Source organism: Pogoniulus pusillus, chromosome 6, assembly GCF_015220805.1.
Source record: "Pogoniulus pusillus isolate bPogPus1 chromosome 6, bPogPus1.pri, whole genome shotgun sequence".
In the NCBI taxonomy this organism is placed as follows: Eukaryota; Metazoa; Chordata; class Aves; order Piciformes; family Lybiidae; genus Pogoniulus; species Pogoniulus pusillus.
The window spans coordinates 24,419,152-24,443,144 of NC_087269.1; the positions used below are offsets into that span (position 1 = coordinate 24,419,152).

At 50.4% G+C, this 23,993-nt stretch overlaps 1 protein-coding gene across 6 annotated transcripts in view; it reads left to right on the plus strand.

Annotated features, from left to right (window-relative positions):
• The window catches only part of SGMS1 (sphingomyelin synthase 1), a 134,552-nt gene that overhangs the window by 100,397 nt on the left and 10,162 nt on the right, over positions 1-23,993 (plus strand). For all 6 annotated transcript variants that reach the window (XM_064144994.1, XM_064144995.1, XM_064144998.1 and 3 more), the window contains 2 exons: positions 7,692-8,518; positions 20,414-20,531. In XM_064144994.1, the coding sequence (XP_064001064.1) occupies positions 7,905-8,518; positions 20,414-20,531 (732 nt within the window). In that variant the 5' untranslated portion in view covers positions 7,692-7,904. The remainder of the gene's footprint in view (positions 1-7,691; positions 8,519-20,413; positions 20,532-23,993) is intronic.

Sequence of the window (23,993 nt, forward strand, 5' to 3'; positions counted from 1 at the left end):
AAAGCAGACTGAGATTGGATGTGTGGAACAAGTTCTTTGCCATGGGGCTGCTTGAGGCCCCAGCCCTGGAGATATTGCAGGTGAGGCTGGACAGGGCTGTGGGCAACCTGCTCTAATGGAGGATGTCCCTGCTGAGTGCAGGGGGATTGGACTGGTGAGCTTTGGAGGTCCCTTCCAACCCAAACAATTCTGTGATCATGAAGTCCATTCTCTTGCTGCTGTGTCTGTACACATCTCCCTGCAACTCGGCAGCTGTTTTCCAAGACAGAAAAGGCCACTCCTCCATCTTCAACCCCTGCCTGTCCCTAGACTCCTTCTGTTTTTATGCTAGTTTATCACCTCACCTTTCCTAGGATGTTTGGGCAGGTTGATCTGGGCTGCAGCAAACCCAGTGCCTCTGATGGGGCCTGGAAACCTCCCTAACTCCTGGTGAAGAAAGAGCTGGTGGTGCTGCTGGGATGGCTGCACATCTTCCTGGTCTGTGCAGCGACAGCTGTCTGAGCAGCAGAGGTCCTTGCTGAGGGAAGAAAACTACAGACCTGAGGGAGGGAGGATCTGACTTGGAAACACTTAGGTTTCTTCACTCAGCTTTCAAATTGCTTGAGGAGATCTGAGATGGACAAACTGGTTTTGGGGGAGTGGTTCTGTATTGGTTCAGGTGGATGTGGTGTTCATGGAATCAGAGGATGGGTGGGTTGGAAGAGGCGCTAAAGATATCCAGGTTCAAACCCCCTGCCATGGGCAGGAGACACCTCCCACCACTCCAGGTTGCTCAAGGCCTCATCCAACCTGGCCTTCAACACCTCCAGGCCTGGAGGCTCCACAAACTCCCTGGGCAACCTATGCCAGTGCCTCACCACTCTCATAGCAAAGAATTTCTTCCTCATGTCTGACCTAAATCCAGCTTTTGCCTCTTCAAAGCCATCACCTCATCCTGTCACTCCCAGCCCTTGTTAAAAGTCACTCCCCATCTCTCCTGGAGCCCCTTCAGGTACTGGAAGGCTGCTTTAAGGTCTCCCTGAAACCTTCTCTTCTACAGGCTGAAGAGCCTGTCCACACAAGGGAGCTTCTCCAGCCCTCTGCTCACCTCCATGGCCTCCTCTGGAGCCTCTCCATCAGCTCCAGGTCCTTCTTGTGCTGGGGCCACCAGAGCTGGAGGCAGTGCTGCAGGTGGGGTCTGAGCAGAGCAGAGGGGCAGAATCCCCTCCTGTGCTACTGTTCTCTGTGCTCTGGACACAGAGTGAGATAATTCTGCTTGTGAGAAGCTTGAAATTGTTAATAAGAAGTATTTTCCCCTAATCTCTGCCCCCTGAGCCAGGCTGTGAAGTGGAGCTGTGGATGCCAGGTGTTCCCTGACCATCTTAGCTGGTTTTCTGCATTTTAACTCTCAAGGATCACAGCTCCATTGCCTGGATTGTTGGCAGTGATCCTTCTAAGCATTTCTCCTCTGAGTATCAGTTACTCTGCTGTTACAAAAGGTGCTTGGCAGTGATTTACACACTGGTGATGTGATAGCTCCTCGCTGGGATTGCACCTGGCCAAAGCTTGTGCTCCCAGAAACACCATCCCTAAGAACTGAAGCTTTCTGCTCAGTTGCATCTGGCTCTTGGGTGCCTCCTGTGCCATCTCTGCTGGGCTCTGCTGAGACTCCCCTGCAGTGCTGGGGCCAGCTCTGGAGCACAGCACAGACAGGGACCTGTTGGAGCAGGGCCGGAGGAGGCCACAGCAGTGCTGGCAGGGCTGGCAGGGCTCTGCTGTGAGGCCAGGCTGGCAGAGTTGGGCTTGTTCAGCCTGCAGAGGAGAAGGCTCCAGGCAGAGCATCTGGAGGCCTTGCAGTGCTTCAAGAGGCCCAGCAGAGAGCTGGGGACAGAGTTTTGAGCAGGGTCTGGTTGTGACAGGACAAGAGGGGATGGTTTGTACTGAAAGAGAGAGAATGAGAGTGGAGAGAAGGCAGAAATGTTGGGCACTGAAGGTGGGGAGAGCCTGGCCCAGGCTGCCCAGAGAGGTGGGAGCTGCCCCATGGCTGGCACCATTGCAGGTCAGGTTGTGTGGAGCTGTGAGCCACCTGCTCTAGCTGGGGATGTCCCTGCTGAGTGCAGGGGGTTGCACTGGAGGAGCTTGAAAGATCAGTCCAAAGCCTTCCATAATGCCATGGTGCCTGATGGTGAGTTTGAAGCACAAGCAAGGTGCTTGTGGATTTCAGCAGTAGTGCCAGGTCCTGCAGTTCCACTGTGAGCCACACTCATCTGCTGCTTCTCCTAACACTGCCAGGCCAGGCATCGTGGAGTTACAGCAGCACTTGTCCTGGCACTCTTGTGCAAGTCTCAGCTTAGCGCTTGCAGCTGGCAACAAGATTTTTGTGCTCTTGGGTTCTATACAGAGCTCATCCTAGAGCCTCTGTGACAGGAGATCTGTGTGTGATAGCTTTTGACTTGCCATGCCAGGATGAGGGACAGTGGCTTTGAGCTGGGAGAGGGGAAACTGAGAGTGGAGGTGAGGAAAAAATTGTTTAGAGTGAGGAGACACTGGCACAGGTTGCCCAGGGAGGCTGTGGCTGCTCCCTCCCTGGAGGTGTTCTCAGCCAGGCTGGATGAGGCCTTGAGCAAGCTGTGCTGGTGTGAGGTGTCCCTGCCCATAGCAGGGGGCTGGAGATGGATGGTGTTTGAGGCCCCTTCCGACTTAAGCTATTATGGAATAATCTGTAACTTGAAGATGGGCTCCAGCTCCTGCACCGTGCTAAGTGTTGCACTCTGCAGTGTGTCCTTGTGATCCTCAGGCCTTTAGCATGCAGGAGCTTGCAGCAGATTGTCAAAGCAGCTGTGTGAGGAAGATTTGGTTAAAGATCCAATTTCTTCTTTTCTCAGTAGTTTGGGGAACTGTGATGGAGTTCCTGCAGCATTTAAACTGGAAAAGGCCTCCTAGTGCCCCAGCTCATGGTGTACACAGGGTGTTCCAACTGCCCCAGATCCAAGCAGAGGATGGAAAGAAGCACCTGGAGAGGCATCAATGCATCTGTTAAGGGTCATAGAGAAGCGAGGGCCTGCTGCAGAGAGAGGGCCCAGAGGTTGTGAATCACTTTGGCTTGGCCAAGGTTGTGAATGTCTAACCTCAAACACAGTAAGCTGTAGAGAGGGGGCAGGATCCCCTCTCTCCATCTCTGGCTGCTGCTTTGGATGCAGCCCAGGCTACCACTGCCCTTCTGGGCTGCCAGTGCCCATTGCTGGCTCCTGCCCAGCTTCTCCCCCACCAGCACCCCCAAGGCCTTCTCTGCAGGGCTGCTCTCAATCTCCTCATCCCCCAGCCTGGATTGATATCAAGAATCGCCCCAGCCTGGGTGCAGTATCCTGCCCTTGGCCTCTTGAGGTTCACCTGAGCTGCTTCTCTAGGTTTTCCAGGTCCCTCTGGGTGCCATCTTGTCCCTCTGGCATGTCAAACTGCACCACTCAGCTTGGCATCACCTGCAAACTTGCTGAGGATGCCCTGAGTCTTGCTGTCTATGTCACTGATGAAGATACTGAGCAGCACTGTCCCTGAGGGACATCAGTAGTCATCTGTCTCCATCTGGACCCTGAGCTGTTGACCCTCTGGATGTGATCATCCAACCAATTCCTTGTCCCCTGAACACTCCACCTGATACCAAGGCTTGCCCAGACCTAGGTGCAGGACCTTGCCCTTGGCTGTCCTGCACCTCCTGAGGCTGTCCTCAACCCAGCTCTGCAGCCTGTCCAGGTCCCTCTGGATGCCATCCCATCCTTCAGTCTTACCAACCACACCACTCAACCTGCTGTAACCTGCAGAGCTGCTGAGGGTGCCTCAGTCTCCCTCTTCATGTCATTGCTGAAGATATTGAACAGCACTAGGTCCCAACACAGACCAGTCTACTGTCACCCATCTCCATCTGGACACTGATCTGTTGACCCTCTGTCTGTGATCATCCAACCAATTCCTTGTCCCCTGCACACTGCACCCACCAGATCCATGTCTCTCTGGTTTAGAGAGAAGGCTGTTGTGGGGCCTGTTAGAGGCCTTGCAGAAGCCCAGCCAGATGACACCTGCTGCCTTTCCCTTGTCCTCTGATGCAGTCACTCTCCTGCAGAAAGCCTCCAGGTGGTCAGGCAGGACTTGCCCTTGGTGAGGCCATGCTGGCTGTGCTCCATGGGGCTGAGCAGAGCCTCTGGGCAGATCTGCTCCATGATCTTCCCAGGCACAGAGGTAATGCTGCCAGGTTGATACTTTCCAGGCCCTTCTCCATGGAGCTGCCTCCTCAGAAGCAGGACCCTACTCTTTCCCTTTTCAGGTGCCCTGTGATAAAGTGACTGCAGTGAGCACAAGGGAAAGCAGTGTGCTGGAGAGCTGAGCTGCTCTGCTGCAGTCAGAGCTTGGTGGAGTTCTTCTTGTGGTTTCTCATGCATAATTCAGTCTAGGCTTTCTTCCAGGGCCGTGTAACTGAATCCTGATTGAGTTTTCAATAGTGAAGCAGCCCGTGGCTAAAAGCTTCCTCAAGACATACAACAACAGAAAGAAAATCCAGTGGTGTCTTCTCAGCAGCACAGATGTCCATCTGGGGCAGAGCTCATCTCCATCCCTCTTTGCTTCATGGATTTAATGACAAACGAGTGCATGGTGAGCCCAGAAAGTGAGGACTGGCATGGCCAAAGTACTGCCAACCCTTTGTCCAAGGCACCTTCTTTTCATAGAAACAGAGAATTGCTTGTGTTGGAAGAGCCCTCCAAGGTCATCCAGGCCAACTACCAACCCAACACCACCATGGCCATTAAACCACAGCTCCAAGTGCCATGGCCACACCTTTCTGGAACACCTCTAGGCATGGAGACTCCATCACCTCCCTGGGCAGCCTGTGCTGATCCCTGACCACTCTTGCAGAAAAGACATTTCTCCTCCTCTCCAACCTAACCCTCCCCTGGCACAACTTGTGGCCATTTCCTCTCCTTCTCTCACCTGAGCCTTGGGAGCAGAGCCCAACCCCCAGCTCACTGCAGCCTCCTCTCAGGGAGCTGTAGAGAGCAATGAGCTCTGCCCTCAGCCTCCTCTTCGCCACACTGCACACCCCCAGCTCCCTCAGATGCTCCTCCCCAGCCCTCTTCTCCAGACCCTTCCCTAGCTTCCTTACCCTTCTCTGCACTTGGTCCAGCTCCTCAATGTCCTTCTTGCAGTGAGGGCCCCAAAACTGAACCCAGGAGTCTAGGGGTGGCTTCACAAGTGCTGAGTCCATGGGGACAATCCCTGCCCTGTTTCTGCTGGACACACCATTGCTGCTCCAGGCCAGGCTGCTGGTGGCCTTGGCCACCTGGGTACACTGCTGGCTCATCTTCAGCTGCTGTCAGGCAGCACCCCAGGTCCTTTTCCACCAGGCAGGTAGGATTATAGCATCTTTTTGTTGTCAGAAGCCTGCTTTATGCCCTGGAGAACACCTGAAGGCTGCACCTTATGTTTCTTGCTCATTTGAGAGGCTGCAGGTCAAAAATGTGTTTCTGTGCTGTGTAGTTCCATCCTGCATAGCTCTGTCCCTGCTTTCTTCCCCCTCTACTCCCATCCTGACAGCAGTACAGATTGTTTTGGTGTTCCTCAGTGGCAGCTTTGCTCTCTGCACTGAAACATAAACAGCTGGTGTCTTGTAGCAGGCTAAAAATAGTCTTTAAGCTGATAAAGCCAGGAGATGACTCCTGGAAAGCCCAAGTGGGATCCCTTTCTTTAGGTCACTTGGTGTTTGTGGTGCTGCAGGCTGCTAGGGGAGGGATTTGGTCTGTGGGGTGGCAGGCTGCAGATGGCTTCTGTGCTGCCTTCTCCTGTCTGCTCTGAGCAGGGCCATTTTTGGTTTGTTCACTGAACAAACAGCTCAAAGTTGAGAGCTGTAGGCAGGGCCTGCTGCTTTCCTGTCATTTTTATGCCACAGGAGATCTTTCCCAAGCTTTAAAAGCTCTTTTTATTATTAACTGGGTGCAAAAATTTTCTTCTGTAGATCCTTCTGATTTTTCTTCGGAGTTTCAATTGTTTTTTCTACTGGTTCCTTCTGGAGTTGATGGCAGGCACGGGCTGGGAGAGTTGGGGCTGTTCGACCTGGAGAAGAGAAGGCTTCAGGCAGACCTTAGAGTTTCATTGCTGTATCTGCAGGGGAGCTGCAGGCAGGCTGGGGAGGGACTGTTCAGAAGGGCCTGTGGGGATAGGCTGAGTGCAATGGTTTGAAGTGGAGCAGGGCAGATGTAGGTTGGACAGCAGGAAGGAAGGAGTTATGCCCAGTGAGAGTAGGGAGAGACTGGCACAGGCTACCCTGCTTGAGGCCGTCTCTGGAGACATTCAAGATCAGCCTGGATGTGTTCCTGTGCAGCCTGCTCTGGTTGGAGGTGTCCCTGCTGCCTGCAGGGAGTTGGACAAGAAAAGCTTTGAGGGTCCCTTCCAACCCAATACAATCTGTTAAGCTCTGAAATGCTAAATTTTCCCTCAAGAAGGTGCTCATCTTCTGCTGGAGTCCTGCAAGCCTGAGTGCTTTGGTTTCATTTCAGGCTAACCTCTTTGGGTGGTGGTTTTCCTGTTGACCCAGGGAGTATAACCTCACTTCTCTACATCATTTTTGGTGTGTGGCTGACTTGGAGAAAAGCAGCTTTTGTGGTACAGGAGATGTTTTATCCTTGTAGAACCAAATTAAGACTTCCTCTTCAGTGAGTAATGCAACACACTGCATTGAGCTCCCACTCTGTAAGGGGGAGAGAAGGTGGGTAGCAGCAATTCCACAAAACATCTGCTCTGGAGGTCCTCAAATTCATGAGTGTGTTGTAGAAGAGCTGGGATACTGAGTATGGACCAGAGCTGTGTGCTAAGAGAAAAACAGGGCAGGAAGGAGTCCTTTCCACTGCTGCAAAGTGGTGTTTAGGGTACAGGAGTGGTAAAGCTCTTGAGACAGTAGCAGCAAGCATGGAAAGGGCACTGATATGTGTACAAGGCTCAAATCTCAGAACCCCAGCATGGTGGGCTTGGAAGGGACCTCTGAGGATCATCCAGCCCAACCCCCCTGCTAAAGCCGGGCACCCACAGCAGCTTGTCCAGGAGCACAATGGCCAGGGAGGTTGGAAGCTCTCAAAAGAGGGATACTCTACAACCTCTCTGGGCAGCCTGCTCCTGGCCTCCAGCACCCTCACAACAAACAACTTTCTCCTCCTGCTCACATGGAACCTCCTGGCTGCCACTTTGTGCCCACTGCCCCTTGGCCTGGCCCTGGCACCACTGACAAGAGCCTGGCCCCAGCCTCTTGCCCCCCACAGCTCATTTAGCTCTTGCCGAGCATTGCTCAGATGCCCTCTGGGGCTGCTCTTCTGCAGGCTCTCAGCCCCAAGGCTCTCAGCCTTTGCTGCTCACAGAGCTGCTCCAGGCTCCTCAGCAGCTTTGCAGCCTGCCCTGGACTCTCTCCAGCAATTCCCTGTCTCTTCTGAACTGGAGGAGCCATGAACTGGAATTAGGACTCCAGCTGTGTCCTGACTAGGGCAGAGCAGAATGTGAGAGGAATCTCCCCTGAGCTGCTGGCCACCCTCTTCTCGAACTACCCCCTAACAACCAGTCCATCTTTTCCATGCCAGATCCTAGCTCCTCTTTTGTAGTGATTTTCTTTTCAAACATGACTTGCAGCCCTCTGGTGAGGTCTATGCTAATAAATGCTTTGGGCTTTCTGTCCTCTGCAGGTGGAAGAATGCCAACCTGAATATGAACTGAAGCATCTCCTGTGCTGGTCTCAGCGCCCGGATGCTCCTGTCGGGTGGTCAGAGACAAGGATTCGCCAAACCTCTTCCTCAGACAAGATGAAGCCAGGTAGGAGTTCTCCACCACACTGGAGTGGCAGTAACTGCTGCCTAATTTGAAGTCCATGTCCAAGCCCACCCCAGCTGCCTGGCGAGATGAAAGAAGTGGTGCTGTGGTCACCCGAGGAGGTGACCAACTGGCTGACAGAGAACGCTGTGCCGGAGTATTGTGAGCCCTTAAGGAGCTTCACCGGGCGGGACCTGATCAGCCTCACCCAGGAGGACTTCCAGAAGACACCTCTCTGCCGGGTGTCCTCTGACAGTGGGCAGAGGCTCTTGCACATGATCGAGACCCTGAAGGTGGCTCATCACATGGAGGCTCACAAGAATGGCCATGTCAACGGGCATATCCGCGGCAGCAGCGCAAGCCAGAATGGCTGTGGCGGCCAGGCCAAACTCAACGGGATGCCCAATGGCTACAAGAAGGAGATGATCAAGATCCCCATGCCTGAGCCCGAGCGCTCACAGTACCCCATGGAGTGGGGCAAGACTTTGGTGGCTTTTCTTTATGCACTTTGTTGTTTTGTCTTCACCACGGTGACCATCTCAGTTGTCCACGAACGAGTGCCTCCCAAGGAGGTGCAGCCTCCCCTGCCGGACGCCTTCTTTGATCGATTCGATCGGGTGCAGTGGGCTTTTTCCATCTGTGAGATCAACGGCATGATCCTGGTAGGACTCTGGTTTGTTCAGTGGCTCCTCCTCAAATACAAGTAAGTACTGCCTCCTGGATGACTCGGGGCCTGCTTCTGGCACCTTCCAGAGGTCATAGACTGGTTTAGGAACAGATTAAAGGAAGCTCCCAAACTGAAAATGATACTGGGTGTGCTGATGGACAATGGGATGGCCATGAGCCAGCACTCAGAGAGTCACAGAATCATGGTCACAGAGCCATAGAATCATAGTCACAGAATCAGTCACAGAGCCATAGAATCATAGAGCCATAGAATCAGAGTCACAGAGCCATAGAATCATAGTCACAGAATTGGTCACAAAATGATAGAGTCACAGAGCCACAGAATCATAGTCACAGAATCGGTCACAGAATGATAGAGTCACAGAGCCATAGAATCAGAGTCACAGAGCCATAGAATCATAAAGTCACAGAATCAGTCACAGAATCATAGCCACAGAGCCATAGAATCATAGTCACAGAATTGGTCACAGAATCATAGAGTCACAGAGCCATAGAATCAGAGTCACAGAGCCATAGAATCATAGTCACAGAATCATAGTCACAGAGTCACAGAGCCATAGAATCAGAGTCACAGAGCCATAGAATCATAGTCACAGAATCGGTCACAGAATCATAGAGTCACAGAGCCATAGAATCAGAGTCACAGAGACATAGAATCATAGAGTCACAGAGCCACAGAGCCATAGAATCAGAGTCACAGAGCCATAGAATCATAGAGTCACAGAGCCATAGAATCATAGCCACAGAGCCATAGAATCAGAGTCACAGAATCATAGAGCCACAGAGCCATAGAATCATAGAGTCACAGAATCAGTCATAGAATCATAGAGTCACAAAATCAGTCACAGAGCCACAGAGTCACAGGATCACAGAGTCATAGAATGGTCTGTGTTGGAAGGGACTTCCAGAGATCCAGTCTGACCCCTCTGCAGTCAGTTGTGGGTCTAAACCCACAGCCTCTCTAGGCAGTCTTCTTCAGGCCTCCAGCACCCTCACTCCAAACAAGGTTCTCCTCCTGCTCAGGAACTTCCTGGGTTCCAGTTTGTGCCCACTGCCCCTTGAGAAGAGACCAGCACCAACCAAGGACCAATGGGTGTAAGTTGCAGCAAAAGAGGTTCCGCCTCAACACAAGGGGGAATTCCTTTACTGTGAGGGTCACAGAGCACCCCAGAGAGGTTGTGGGGTCTCCTTCTATGGAGACTTTTAAGGCCTGTTTGGATGTATTCTTCTGTGGCCTGCATTAGGTAGTATTGTCCTGCTCTGGCAGGGGGTTTGGACTTGATGATCTCTTTCGGTCTCTTCCAACCCCTAACATCCTCTGAGCCTGTGAACCTCTCCAGAGCCTCCTTTCAGGGAGCTGTAGAGAGCCATGAGGTCTGCCCTCAGCCTCCTCTTCTCCACACCAACCATCCCCAGCTCCTTCAGTTGCTCCTCATCAGATTGACTCTCCAGGCCCTTTCCAGCTTCGTTGCCCTCCTCTACGCTGAATCCAGCACCTCCACATCCCTCTTGTACTGAGTGCCCAGAACCGGGCACAGCACTGGAGGTGTGGCCTCAGCAGTGCTGAGCACAGGGGGACAGTCACCTCCCTGCCCCTGCTGGGCACAGCAGTTCTTATCCCAGCCAGGATACCAGTGGCTTTCTTGGCCAGCTGGGCACACAGCTTGCTTCTACTGAGGTGTATGTCATTTACAACCCCCAGGTCCCTTTCTGCTAGACATCTTTCTAGCCACGCTTCTCCAGGTCTGTAGCATTGCCTGGGGAAGAGCTGCAGATAAAATGGGATACCAAGTAATTGTTGGAAGGATGGGATCTAGTTCCTTGCCTACTCAATGGTAGATAGAGAGTTGAGGGATGTCTGTGAATGCAAGGTCACTGGTGAGCCAGCAGCAATGTTAACCAGAGGCTGAACTGCAGCCAGAGGCTGCCTCTAACCTTTGACCAAATGGTCAAACCTTTGTGGTTTCAGCCTTCTTGAAACCCTTCTCCATTACTGGCTGCCAGCCTGATTTCATCCAGGCTGAGCCTGCTGTGTTCCCAAGGAATGCAGCACAGCAGAGATGGGGCAGATGTGTTAATGGTCACTTATTTTTTCCTTCTGTAGTCCAGGGATTGAATGATGAAGTTGGAGAGGACCTATCAGGTTAACAGGGCAGTATGAGGGATCAGACACCCTGTGATGGAGGAGGTCATTGGAGATTTTGAAGCAGTGAGATGTGGGTTGACTTGATAGAGTATGTTGGTGGATTTCTTGGACTGCAAAAGTCAGTCCAAAATGGAAGAGGGTGTTGGGTGTATCTGTCCAGCAAAGCATGGTGCAGGTTTCCCTTGGACACTGTCATTGCTTTCTTCCTGAAAATGCATTTTACCTTCAGGTAGAGACGAGTTTCAGGCTGACTTTGGGATACAGCATATGTTTTGGTGTGAGGAAGTCACTGAATCATGGAATTGGTTGGGTTGGAAGAGACCTCTAAGATCACCAAGTTCAACCATCACTGGTTGCCCACTAAATCATGTTCCCAAGTGCCGTGGCCACACATTTCTGAGACACCTCCAGGCAAGGGGACTCCACCACCTTCCTGGGCAGCCTGTGCCAATCCCTGACCACTCTTGCAGCAAAGACACTTTTCCTGCTCTCCAACCTAACCCTCCCCTGACACAACTTGTGGCCATTTCCTCTCCTGCTGAGCCTAGGGAGCAGAGCCCAACCCTTACTTCACTGCAGCCTCCTTTGAGGTCAGTGGCAGCTTTCCTTGGTCCCTGCCATCCATGACATTGGGTTGGTTTCTTAGCAGAAGGCAGCAGCAGAGTGGATGTGCAGGTCTTGGCTGGGGCCTCCAGGCAGCTGCAGACGCTATGGGGAGCTTGAGGAGTCCAGGCAAGCTGTTGAGGCAGAATTAGCTTCTCTGGGAAGCATTCCCAGATGCTGTGGGAGAAGCACAGTGCTGGAGCTTGGCCGTGCTTGCCATCTGATACAGCCTGCAGGCTGGTGGGACTGAAAAAGCCACGTGCTCATTGCCCACGTATTGAGAGCTCTGGGTTGATGTCAGAAAAATTATCTTGGCCACTAATAATCTTAGAGGTTGTTCTTGCTAGCTGGCTCCTGATCACATGCACACAAACCCTTTACAAAGGAGCCCTTGGTCATTTTTTCAGTGCGTTAGAGCAGAGAGCACTTTGACGCAGAATTCCCTAAGCTCAAATGTGCTTAGTCCAGCTAAGCCGAGGAGGTTTGTGAGTGATTTTAATTTGAAATTCTGTCCAGAGCTCAGTAAAATGCTGCTGTGTCTTCACACTTTAATCCTCAAGCCCCTGTCTGTCTTTATACCAGATTGTAAAGATAAGCAAGTTAAAGTCTGCTTAGAAAAAACAAGGAGAAGTGGGAGCTGTACTGGATCACCCTTTGGAGAGAAGTCCCTCTAGGAAGCCAAAAGGGAATTACTGCCCCTGTGGCAGAAAGGATCTGTGGAGAGCATACAGTCCAACCTTCCCTGCTAAAGCAGGGCACCCACAGCAGCTTGTCCAGGATCAAATTGTCCATCTGGGTCCAGACAAGAAGGCTCCACAACCTCTTTGGGCAGCCTGCTTCAGGGCTCCAGCACCCTCGCACCTCCTGCTCATGTGGAACCTCCTGGCTTCCACTTTGTGCCCACTGCCCCTTGGCCTGGCCCCAGGCACCACTGACAAGAGCCTGGCCCCAGCCTCTTGACCCCCACAGGTTCTTCAGCTCTTGCTGAGCATTGCTCACAGCCTCTCTGGGGCTACTCTTCTCCAGGCCCAACAGCCTCAGGGCTCTCAGCCTTTGCTGCTCACAGGCCCCTCAGCAGCTTTGCGGCCTCCTCTGGACTCTCTCCAGCAGTTCCCTGTCTCTCCTGCACTGAGGAGCCATGAACTGGAACTAGGATTCCAGATGTGGCCTGACTAGGTGTGATGGTTTTGGTGTTACCCTGCCCCCCCCCCCCCCCCACTTTTGGAAATCACCCAGACTAGACTCAGCCGGCTCTGGAGATATGAATGAAGCTATTTATTTACAGCTAGCACAATATACAAGCAGATATTTACAGTATATACACTTATAGACAGAAATATACAAGGTAAAAAGGTAATACAGAATCACAACTCCCCTCCCAGAAACCTGAGTCCCCAGGAGGGGCTCGCAACCACTCCTTCACCTTCCCCTTACCCCTCTCAACCTTACCCCAGTCCCAAGGAAGAATAGAGGTTCAGCCAGGGGGGTTAGGAAGCAAAGTGGATTAGTCCAAAATGGAGGGTGAGGTTAGAGAGTAAGATGCAGCTCAGCCAGCAGCCCAAGTGAGAGTGATTATCTATGTTTTTGTTTCTTGTTCCTGTACTTCTCAGCAGGCCTATGAGTGAAGTAGACATCACCATTGTTTTCCTGTCTCAGCCTGGAATCTAGTTCTTCTCACCAAAACATTCTAGCTTGCTTCAAACTAGCACAATCCAACCCTGTCTACTTCACTCAGAGTATTGCTAAGAATTATCTGATCTAATCTAGAACAATACTTTCACTAATGAATATTACAAGTTCAGTTCACACTTAATTCTGGCTATCTCAGATGTAGGTTATTCAAAAGCTTAGAACAGTTTGTCTCCTCACAGATGAGACGAGAACGGGGACTCCCAGGTGACATTGGGTTCGTGCTCATGTACTGTAGATTCTCTTGTAGATTCTTTCTGTGTTGGACGCCGATGGTACCTCACAGAAAACAGCTTGGATTATACACTCTGAATTTAAACTCTCTCAGCTAAGGTTAGATTTCTCTGTGGAATACACTGGATTTCACCATTCTCCTGCATTACCCAGTAGGTGTGACCAGGACCTTCAGCAGACACCACTCCTTGGACAGGTTTCCCATCACCCAAAGGAGAAAATATCCAAACAGTTCTCCCTAACAGATTCTTTTGACATACAGCAGGAACTTTTTCACCGTCTACTGTTTGGACCAAATCTGATTGTGCAGGTCCTGCTCTATTTACTGAATCTCTATTATTTACCAACCAGGTAGCTTGTGCTAAATGTTTGTCCCAGTTTTACAGAGTTCCACCCCCCATGGCTTTGAGGGTGGTTTTCAGCAAACCGTTGTAGCGTTCAATCTTCCCTGAAGCTGGTGCATAGTAGGGTATGTGATAGATCCATTCAATACCATGCTCTTTGGCCCAGTTTTTCACAAGATTGTTCTTGAAATGAGTGCCATTGTCTGACTCGATTCTCTCTGGAGTTCCATGTCTCCACATGATCTGTCTCTCCAAGCCAAGAATGGTGTTACGTGCAGTAGCATGTGGAACTGGATAGGTTTCCAGCCATCCGGTGCTGGCCTCTACCATCGTTAGCACATACTGCTTGCCAGAACGAGATCGAGGTAAAGTGATGTAGTCAATCTGCCAGGCTTCACCATACTTGTACTGTGACCATCTCTCACCATACCATAAGGGCTTGATTTGCTTAGCCTGCTTAATAGCAGCACAAATGTCACAGTCGTAGATGACTTGGGTGATAGCGTCCACGGACAAGTCAATTGACCTATCGCGAGCCCATCGGTATGTTCCATCTCTGCCTTGATGTCCAGATGAGTCATGGGCCCACCAAGCTAGGAACAGCTCACCTCGGTGTTTGCAGTCAAGGTCAAGATCAGAGTTGGTATCAACTTGAGACATCTTAGCAGCTTGGTCTGCCTGCTGGTTGTGTTGGTGTTCCTCAGTGGCTCTGCTCTTAGGCATGTGTGCATCTATGTGCTGCACCTTCACTGGAGTTCTCTCCAGCTGTGCATCAATGTCCTGCCATAGATCAGCACACCAAATAGGCTTTCCTTTCCTCTGCCAGCCATGCTTCTTCCAGTCCTTTAGCCAACCCCATAGAGCATTGGCTACCATCCATGAGTCGGTGTAGAGGTAAAGCATAGGCCAGCTCTCACGTTCAGCCACATCCAGAGCAAGTTGGACAGCTTTTACCTCAGTGAACTGACTGGATTCTCCTTCTCCATCTCTCGCTTCGGTAACTCTCCTGGTTGGACTCCAAACTGCTGACTTCCATATTTGCTTGTTCCCAACAAGATGACAGGAACCATCTGTGAACAAAGCATAGTTCTTTTCCTGATCAGAGAGATCACCATAGGGAGGAGCTTCCTCAACATGGGTTATTTTCTCCTCTGGAGGTTTGGTTCAGTCTGTGCCTTCCGGCCAGTTGGTGATCACCTCCACTAGACCAGGTCAATCCAGATTACCCATTCGTGCTCGTTGGGTTATCAAAGCCATCCATTTAGACCAGGTTGCATCTGTGGCATGGTGTGCTGATGAACCTCTGCCTTTGAACATCCAGTTTATAACTGGCAATCTAGGAGCTAAAAGCAATTGTGACTCAGTTCTAATCACTTCAGAAGCTGCTTTCACTCCTTGGTATGCTGTTAGTATCTCTTTCTCTGTTGGGGTGTAATTTGCCTCTGAACCTCTGTAACTACAACCCCAGAAACAAAGTGGATGACCACGTGTCTCATTTGGAGCTCTCTGCCAAAGGCTCCAAGTTGGACCATTGTCACTGGCAGCCGTGTACAGAATGTTCTTAATGTCTGGACCAGATCATACAGGTCCCAAGCCCACTGCATGGACTACTTCTCACTTGATCTGATCAAAGGCTGCTTGCTGTTCAGGTCCCCACTCAAAATTGTTTCTCTTACGAGTCACATCATGCAGAGGTTTGACAATCTGACTGAATCCAGGAATGTGTAGTCTCCAAAATCCCACTGCACCCAAGAGAGATAGAGTGTCCTTCTTATTGGTGGGAACTGCCATGCTGGAGACTTTGTTGATCACATCCTGAGGAATGTAACGGCGACCATCCTGCCACCGCACTCCCAGAAACTAAATTTCTCTGGCAGGTCCTTTGACCTTGTCTCTCTTAATGGCAAAACCTGCTTGCAACAGAATGTCAATGATTTTGTTACCTTTCTCGAAGACTTCCTCAGCAGTTTGGCCCCACACAATGATGTCGTCGATGTACTGGATGTGCTCTGGAGCTTTACCTTTCTCCAGTGCATTGTGGATGACTGAGTGACAGATGGTTGAGCTGTGTTTCCACCCCTGAGGCAAACGGTTGTACTGATACTGGATTCCTCTCCAGGTGAATGCAAACTGAGGCCTGCACTCCTTTGCTATGGGAATAGAGAAGAAAGCATTAGCAATGGCTATGGTAGCATACCATTTAGCCTCCTTTGATTCCAGCTCGTACTGGAGTTCCAGCATGTCCGGCACAGCTGTGCTCATGGGTGGAGTCGCCTTGTTGAGGGCACGAAAATCAACTGTCAGCCTCCAGTCTCCGTTAGGCTTGTGCACAGGCCAGATGGGACTGTTGAAAGGTGAATGAGCTTTCTCGATGACAGCATGACTCTCCAGTTGACAAATCAGCTGATGAATGGGCAACAAAGAGACATGGTTAGTTCTCTACTGCCTGTGGTGCACAGTTTGAGTAGCAACTGGCACTTCCAGATCATCTATGTCATGATGTCCCACAACTGCAGATTCATCTGAAAGTTCAGGTCTAATGGACAATTTCAATTTACCATCCTCAATCTCTACAAATGCTGTTCCAAAAGCCCATTTGTGACCCTTAGGATCTTTGAAACAACCTTGTCTCAAAAACTCAATTCTCAGAGTGCAAGGCGCATCAGGACCAGTTACAATAGTATGTTTCTTCCACTCTTTACCAGTTAAACTGATCTCAGCTTGCAACTTAGTTAACTCTTGAGATCCACCAGTGATTCCAGAAATAGCGATAGACTCTGTCCCTTTGCAGTTTGATGGCAATAAAGCACACTGAGCACCTGTGTCAACTAAAGCCCTGTATTTCTGAACTTTTGAACTGCCAGGCCACCTCATGAGTACATTCCCATAGATTCGGTTCTCTCCACTATCCCTTTCCTCCTCCTGGCTGGAGGCAGGGCACCCCTAATGCTGAACATGGCATGTGGGGTGTACACAATGATTGGTGCTGTTGTGAGAGAAACTGCAATTGTTGGAATAATTGCAGTTGCTCTGGGGAGCTGGAGAAGTGACAGCTACTTTTCTGGCATTGCTGCCTCTGTTTCTGCCACTCTGCAGTTCTCTGACTCTCTTTGAAAGAGCTGAAGTAGGTTGACCATCCCACTTGTTCATGTTCTCACTGTATTGATCACGCAGAATTATCCACAGTGACGCACGTGATTGCTGATGTCCAGGTGGAATTTTTCTCCTTCTGGGCTGGAATTGCCTTGCAGGAGGTGGGCATCTGCTCCTGATGGCAGAAACATGCACCCATTCAGATGGTGCAGGAATGGTATCCTTTACCAGGTTGGAAATGTTTCTGAAATTCTCCTTCAGTTCTTTCATGCTCTCTTTCATCTGTGTGGTCATAGTTTTTATGGCACAGATTATAGCAGAATGTGACAAGCTGTCCTCTATCTGCCTGAGCTGGTCAATGAATTCACCAACAGTGAAAGAACTTCCATTATCACTCCTTGATAGAAACCTGCTAGCCAAGATGTTAGCATAGGTGAAGGAGCAAGCTTAATAAGCTTCTTCATGAGACCTGTTCCAAGAAGAATGTCATCAGGCTCATGTGTGCCATGATCTCCACAGAGCACTTCCTTCACAGTAAACTCCTTCAGAAGCTTAATTCCCTGCTCAATGGTGTTCCACTTCTTGGCTGCCCATGGCAGATCATCTCAGGAAGGATATCTCATAGCCACAGCCAACAGAAGGCGTGTCCATGAGCTAACCTTACCAAGAGGACTTGCTAGGTATTTTTCCACTCCTTGGTGAGTGGTCCTAGCTGCTTGGCAGACTTGTCTCCTACCTGCAGGGCATTTGCACCAGTAGTACAGCATGTCACCAACCATCTTAGGTCTCTTGATTCCCTTGAGTATTCCTTTCTAACTTCCCTGACCTCTCTGAGTGGATCGTTGGAATCCTGGATGTCATCTTTCTCCTCTTCCTCTTGTTGTTCTGGTTGTCCATGGCCTAGAAACAGAACTTTCCTAATAGCACTCTTAAACTCATTGGAACCATCCTCTTTCTTGGCAGCCAACCTCACAGCCCTCCTCTCATCAGAGTACTGGGATATGAGCATGTTCACCAAATCCCAAAGACTATATGTCTCCTCTTCCTCCTCTTGCTCACCAGAGGTCCCCTCTCTTACATCCTCTTTTGAATCGCTCTTTGTCAAATGTTGTGTCTTAGCTTTCACTTTGGCAGGTGCCAAGATGGCCTGTGCTGAGACAGACTTTGATGAGTCTGCTGGTAGGTTTGAATTACTGGGGGTCTGGCCTGAGGCCTGGGAGTTCAGATCTGCCTTAGAGGTAGGGTCTTTTTTGTCTGCTGCCTGGGGATTCAAACTGGCTGAGTTACTGTTACTAGTTGAGGGAACATCTTGAGTTTTATTATTTCCCTGTACTCCTGGGCATCCTGCCATGTTATCATTCTTGATAGGAACATTGGCAGCCTTCCCAGAATCTAGGGGAGGAGGTGTTGTGGTTGTTCCTTGCTGTACCCGAGTTACCTTTGTTTCGATTTACACTGGTACATTGTTTATCTTTCATCTGGGACACAGATTCTTTTTAGTTCTTAAAGGCATCACGCTCGAGTTTCTCACATAATCATGTTAAAATTATTATAAAATCAAAAATTATAAGACCTAAGATCACACACACCAGAAATGCCACAGTCTGATGTGAATAAAATTCTGAACTAGGGTCTGCCATCTCAGTTTTAGGAAGTATTACCCTCATTAAGGCTGTAGATAAAGCAGATTTAATAGTTCCTTTTCCTGTAATGTTACTGGTGAATGCCCATGTAATATTACTGGTAAAAGACTCAATGACATTAAAACCAATATAGCCAAGGATGACATCCTCCCAACACCAAAAAATGGATGTAAGTTTAGCTTTGATCTTCTTCAAAATTAGATTAAACAGTAAATAACCAGTTTGGGCTTTGATCCAATTATAAACAAGAAAACAGAAAACAGGCCACACAATAGCCCCCACTAAGTAAAATAACTTCATTAGTTTCATTCTGATTCCCAGAGTTAATTAACACTCACTCAAAATCAGTTTGTCCCATGTTGGGTGCCAAAATAAAAGGATATGATGGTTTGGGTGTTCCCTGCCCCCCCACACTTTAGAAATCACCCAGACTAGACTCAGACAGCTCTGGGAATATGAATGAAGCTCATATTTACAACTGGCACAATATACAAGCAGCTATTTACAGTATATACAGTTATAGACAGAAATATACAAGGTAAAAGGTAATACAGAAACACAACTCCCCTCCCAGAAACCTGAGTCCCCAGGAGGGGCTCTCAACCACCCCTGCACCTTCCCCCTGCTCCTCTCAACCTTACCCCAGTCCCAAGGAAGAATAAAGGCTTGGCCAGGGGGTTAGGAAGCAAAGTGGATTAGTCCAAAATGGAGGGTGAGGTTAGAGAGTAAGATGCAGTTCAGCCAGCAGCCCAAGCGAGAGTGGTTATCTGTGTTTTTATTTCTTGTTCCTATACATCTCAGCAAGTCTATGAGTGAAGTAGACATCACCATTGTTTTCCTTTCACAGCCTGGAATCTAGTTCTTCTCACCAAAACATTCTAGCTAGCTTCAAACTAGCACAGAATTTACTTGAGCTGTTACTCATCTGGCCCCACAGAGTCAGACTCCTCCAGGAATGCAGCTCTGCACTGCAAGAGCTCTGCCTAAAGCTGTTCCAAACGGACAAGCTGGCCAGTTTGGAGCTTTGCAGGAGGTCCATGGGGTGGTAACCCTGTTCTTAATGAGTGCTCTCTTCAAAAGAGCAGCAAATGAAGAATGCTAGGACTTGAGTCTTGTCTGGGAACTTTTGTATTCCCCAACTGGTCATAATCATGCACTCCAATAAAGACAATGTAGAGTCCTCCATCTGGGGAAGAATAACCCCATGCACCAGTATAGACCAGGGCTCATCCTGCTGGAAAGCAGCCCCATGGAGAAAGACTTTGGAATCAAGGTGGGCAGCAGTGTCCCCTCATGGCTAAGAGGGTCAATGGCATTCTAGGATGCATCAAGGAGGGTGTGCCCAGCAGTCTAGGAAGGTTCTTCTCTCCCTCTACTCTGCCCTGGTAAGACCACACCTGGAATACTGTGTCTAGTTTTGGGGTTCCCAGTTTAAGAGAGACAGGGAACTACTGGAGAGAGTCCAATGGAGAGCTACAAGCGTGTTGAAGGACCTGGAAAATCTCTGCTATGAGTAAAGTCTGAGAGCCCTGGGGCTCCTGAGCCTGGATAAGAACAGCCTGAGAGGGAATCTTATCCCTGGGGTAGTTCAAGGCAAGGTTGGACGTGGCACTTGGTGCCATGGTCTAGCCTTGAGCTCTGTGGTAAAGGGTTGGACTTAATGATCTGTGAGGTCTCTTCCAACCTTGGTGATACTGTGATACTGTGAAATATCTGAGGGGTGGGTGTCAGGATGAAGGTGCCAGGCTCTGTTTGGTGGTGTCCAGTGACAGGACAGAGGGCAGTGGATACAAACCAAAGCACAAAAAGTTTCAACTCAACAGGAGGAGAAAATTGTTTGATGCGAGGGTGCTGGAGGCCTGGAGCAGGCTGCCCAGAGAGGTTTTGGAGTCTCCTCTGGCGGCTTTCAAGACCCATCTGGATGTGTTCCTGTGTGCCTTGCCCTAGGTGATCCTGCTTAGGCAGGATCATTGCTTTCATGTCTCTGGCCTGTGAAGCATGGGAATGTTTGTGGGGTGGCTGAGCCTTCTCAGGTGTTAGCTGATAGTGCCATAAGCAGCCTGAGCAGCTGGAGGGTTATTTGATTTGGTTTTGCATATTTTGATTGCTTTGAATGACCTCTGTGGTTTTCCCCCTCTCTTTTTTCTGATGCTGCCCAGGTCCATAATCAGCAGAAGGTTTTTCTGTATCGTTGGCACGCTGTACCTGTACCGCTGTATCACCATGTATGTCACCACGCTCCCTGTACCCGGCATGCATTTCAAGTGTTCTCCAAAGGTAAGCTTCTCCTGCACACCTTCCCAGCTTCTCATCGCTGGCTAGTCCCCTTCACTCTGCTCTGAAACCAGAACTCTGAGCAGCACTTCCTCCATAACTGCTACTCAGGTGAAAACTTCTCTTCAGCCTGGAGAGGAGAAGACTCCAGCGGTATCTTAGAGCTGCCTGCTAGTGCCTGAAGGGATGCTGCAGGAAGGCTGCAGAGGGACTGTTCATGAGGGGGGAATGGTTTGAAGCTGAGGGAGAGCAGGGTTAGAGTGGAGCTGAGGAATGGACTTTTGACAAAGGTTGCAGTGACAGGGTGAGAGGCATTGGTTTGGAGCTGGAAAGAGGGGAGATTGAGACTGAAGATTAGAGAGAAATTCTATAGAGTGAGGGTGGGGAGACACTGGTACAGATTGCCCAGGGAGCTTGTGGATGCCCCTGCCTGGCAGGTGTTGAAGACCAGGTTGGACAAGGTCTTGGGCAACTAAGTCTAATTGAGAGGCATCCCTGCCAGTGGTGAGGTGGGGAGTGTTGGAGTAGATGATCTCTGAGGTCCTGTCCAAAGGAAGCCATTCTATGATGCTAGCCTTCAGCAGGTGATCAGCTTTGCTCTCAATGAATGTGGATTGCATGGAGCCTTGAGCAGCCTGGGCTAGTGGGAGGGGGTTGGAACTGGATGATCTTTAAGGTGCCTTTCCACCTAACCCATGATTCAGTGAGGGTGTTGGCAGCTGCTTTGGGGCAGTGTTGGCACTCTTCCCAAAACACTGATCCCCATAATTTCTGTTGTGTTTTCATCCACTTGCATAATCATTTTTCTGCCTCCACTAAAGCACTGGAAGCAACCTGTGGAGATGCCACATGTGACTCACTTCTTTCTAAACACTTCAGTATGCCAAATCCATGTATGATAAAGGTTGGTAGGACCCAGTGACCGTGAAGGTCTTTCACAAACAGCTATTCCATTATTATATGATTTGATTCTGAAAATGGCCCAAGGAGACTTTTCTGAGGCTGGTGAAACTCTGCCTCCTTCACAGTCATTTGTCCCTGCATACATTTTGGCAGTTGTGTTAGCACAAGGACTTGCCACCTCCTGCCCAATCTAGCACCAGCTCCTGTTTGTTGTACGAAGGATAAAAATGGGTTTGGGAAAGCCATGGCTGAAACCAAGCGACTGGGACATGGGGTGCTTAAGAAATATTCTTGTAGTCAGCCTTGAATCACAGAATGTTGAAAGGGACCTCTAGAGATCATTGCGTCCAAGCCTGCTACCAGAGCAGGATTACCTAGAGCAGGTCACAGAGGAGCACATCCAAGTGAGTCTTGAAAGTCTCCAAAGAAGGAGACTTCACAGGCTGGGGACAGAGTAGCTGAGGGAAGCCAGGCAGAAAGGAACTTGAGGCTACTGGTAGATTGCCAGCAGTGTGCCCAGGTGGGCAGCAGAGCCAATGGCATCCTGGGCTGGCTCAGGAGCAGTGTGGCCAGCAGGACAAGGGAGGTTCTTCTGCCCCTGTGCTCACCACTGCTCAGGCCACACCTTGAGTGCTGGGTCCAGTTGTGGGCTCTTCAATACAAGAGAGATGTTGAGGTGCTGGAAGGTGTTTGGAGAAGAGCAGCAAGGCTGGGGAGGGGCCTGGAGCACAGCCCTGTGAGGAGAGGCTGAGGGAGCTGGGGGTGTGCAGCCTGCAGAAGAGGAGGCTCAGGGCAGAGCTCATTGCTGTCTGCAGCTCCCTGAAGGGAGGCTGTAGCCAGGTGGGGTTGGGCTCTGCTGCCAGGCACCCAGCAGCAGAACAAGGGGACACAGCCTCAAGCTGTGGCAGGGCAGGTCTAGGCTGGATGTGAGGAGGAAGTTGTCAGAGAGAGTGATTGGCATTGGAATGGGCTGCCCAGGGAGGTGGTGGAGTTGCTGTACCTGGAGGTATCACAGTATCACAATATTATCAGGGTTGGAAGAGACCTCACAGATCATCAAGTCCAACCCTTTACCACAGAGCTCAAGGCTAGACCATGGTCAAGCCTGGCTGGGGCACTTAGTGCCATGGTCTGGTTGATTGGCCAGGGCTGGGTGCTAGGTTGGGCTGGCTGAGCTTGGAGGTCTCTTCCAACCTGCTTGATTCTATGATTCTGTGATCTCAGGGCTGCCTGCCCCAAGGCTCTGTCACACTCACACCAAGCAGGTTTCTCTTTATGTTGAAGTGGAACTTCCTGTGTGCCATCTTGTACCTGTTGCTTCTTGCCCTGTCCTTGAGCACCACTGAAGAGAGACCGAAACCTTCGTCTTCACACCCAACCCATGTATTGATAGACGTAGGATACTCTCTCAGCCTTCTCCAGACTAAAAAGCCCCAGGGCTCTCAGTCTTTCCTCACAGCAGCGATGTTTCAGGCTCCTCAGAAGCTTTGTAGCCTCCATTGGCCTCTCTCCAGCACACCCCTGTCTCTCTTGAACCAAGGAGCCCACAACTGGATTCACTGTTTCAGGCGTTGTCTCATCAGAGCAGAGAGGGGAGGACAACCTCCCTTGACCTGCTGGGCACACCCTTCTTGATGCATCCCAGGATGCCATTGGCCTTCATAGCTACAAGGGCACATTGCTGTGCCATGGATAACTTGAAGGGTTCTTCATGTGCTGGAGCTGTAGATGTGGCAGGAATGCATTGCATCCATCTCAGATCATGTGAAACGTGGTCCTTGCTGCAGCGTGCATCTACCACAATCTGCTCCAGGCTGGGCTGCTGTGGTAGGGAACAAGATGCCTACATGAGCTCTTTCTCCATGGTGGATTGTCTCTGAGACTGGCTGTGCCGAGGCTGGATTTAAGCAGGAGGAAGGAGGTAGTTTAGTGCAGTGTCCCCAGGCACGGGCTAGGTGGCAGGAAGCGAAACGCTGCATGCCCCTGCCGCCAGCACAGTCACCTGTGGCTTTTGGAGGCAGCCAGGTCCCTCCTAAAGGGGAGCAAGCAGGAGAGGAGTCAACGTTGTGTTTGATCAGTCAGCCATTATATCATGGAAACAGCAGGGGCACAAGGCTGAAGTGAGTAAAGCTGCCAGTCATGGAGAGTTACAGCCTTGGCAAGTCCCTCCCTGGCTCAGGTGAAGACAAGCCCATGGTGTGCCCTTCTACTGCCCCAGTCAGCCCAGGGACTTGAAAGCTAGAAATGAAACAAACCAAAGAAGGAGTGGGGTCTCGGAGAGGCTTGCAGGCATCAGAGGTGCTCAGGGAGCCTCACAGGCATCAGAGAGCTCTCAAAGAGGCTTCAGAGGGTGCTCAAAGAGGTTTATAGGCCACAGGGCTCTCAGGAAGGCTCACAGACCTCAGAGGGGTCTTAGGAAGGCTCATAGGCCTCAGAGGGCACTCAGAGATGCTTGTAGGACTCAGAGGGGCCTCTGGGAATCTCTCTATGAGTAGAGGGCAGATTGAGCATGGAGATGAGGAAGAAATTCTTGGGAGTGAGGGTGAGGAGACACTGGCACAG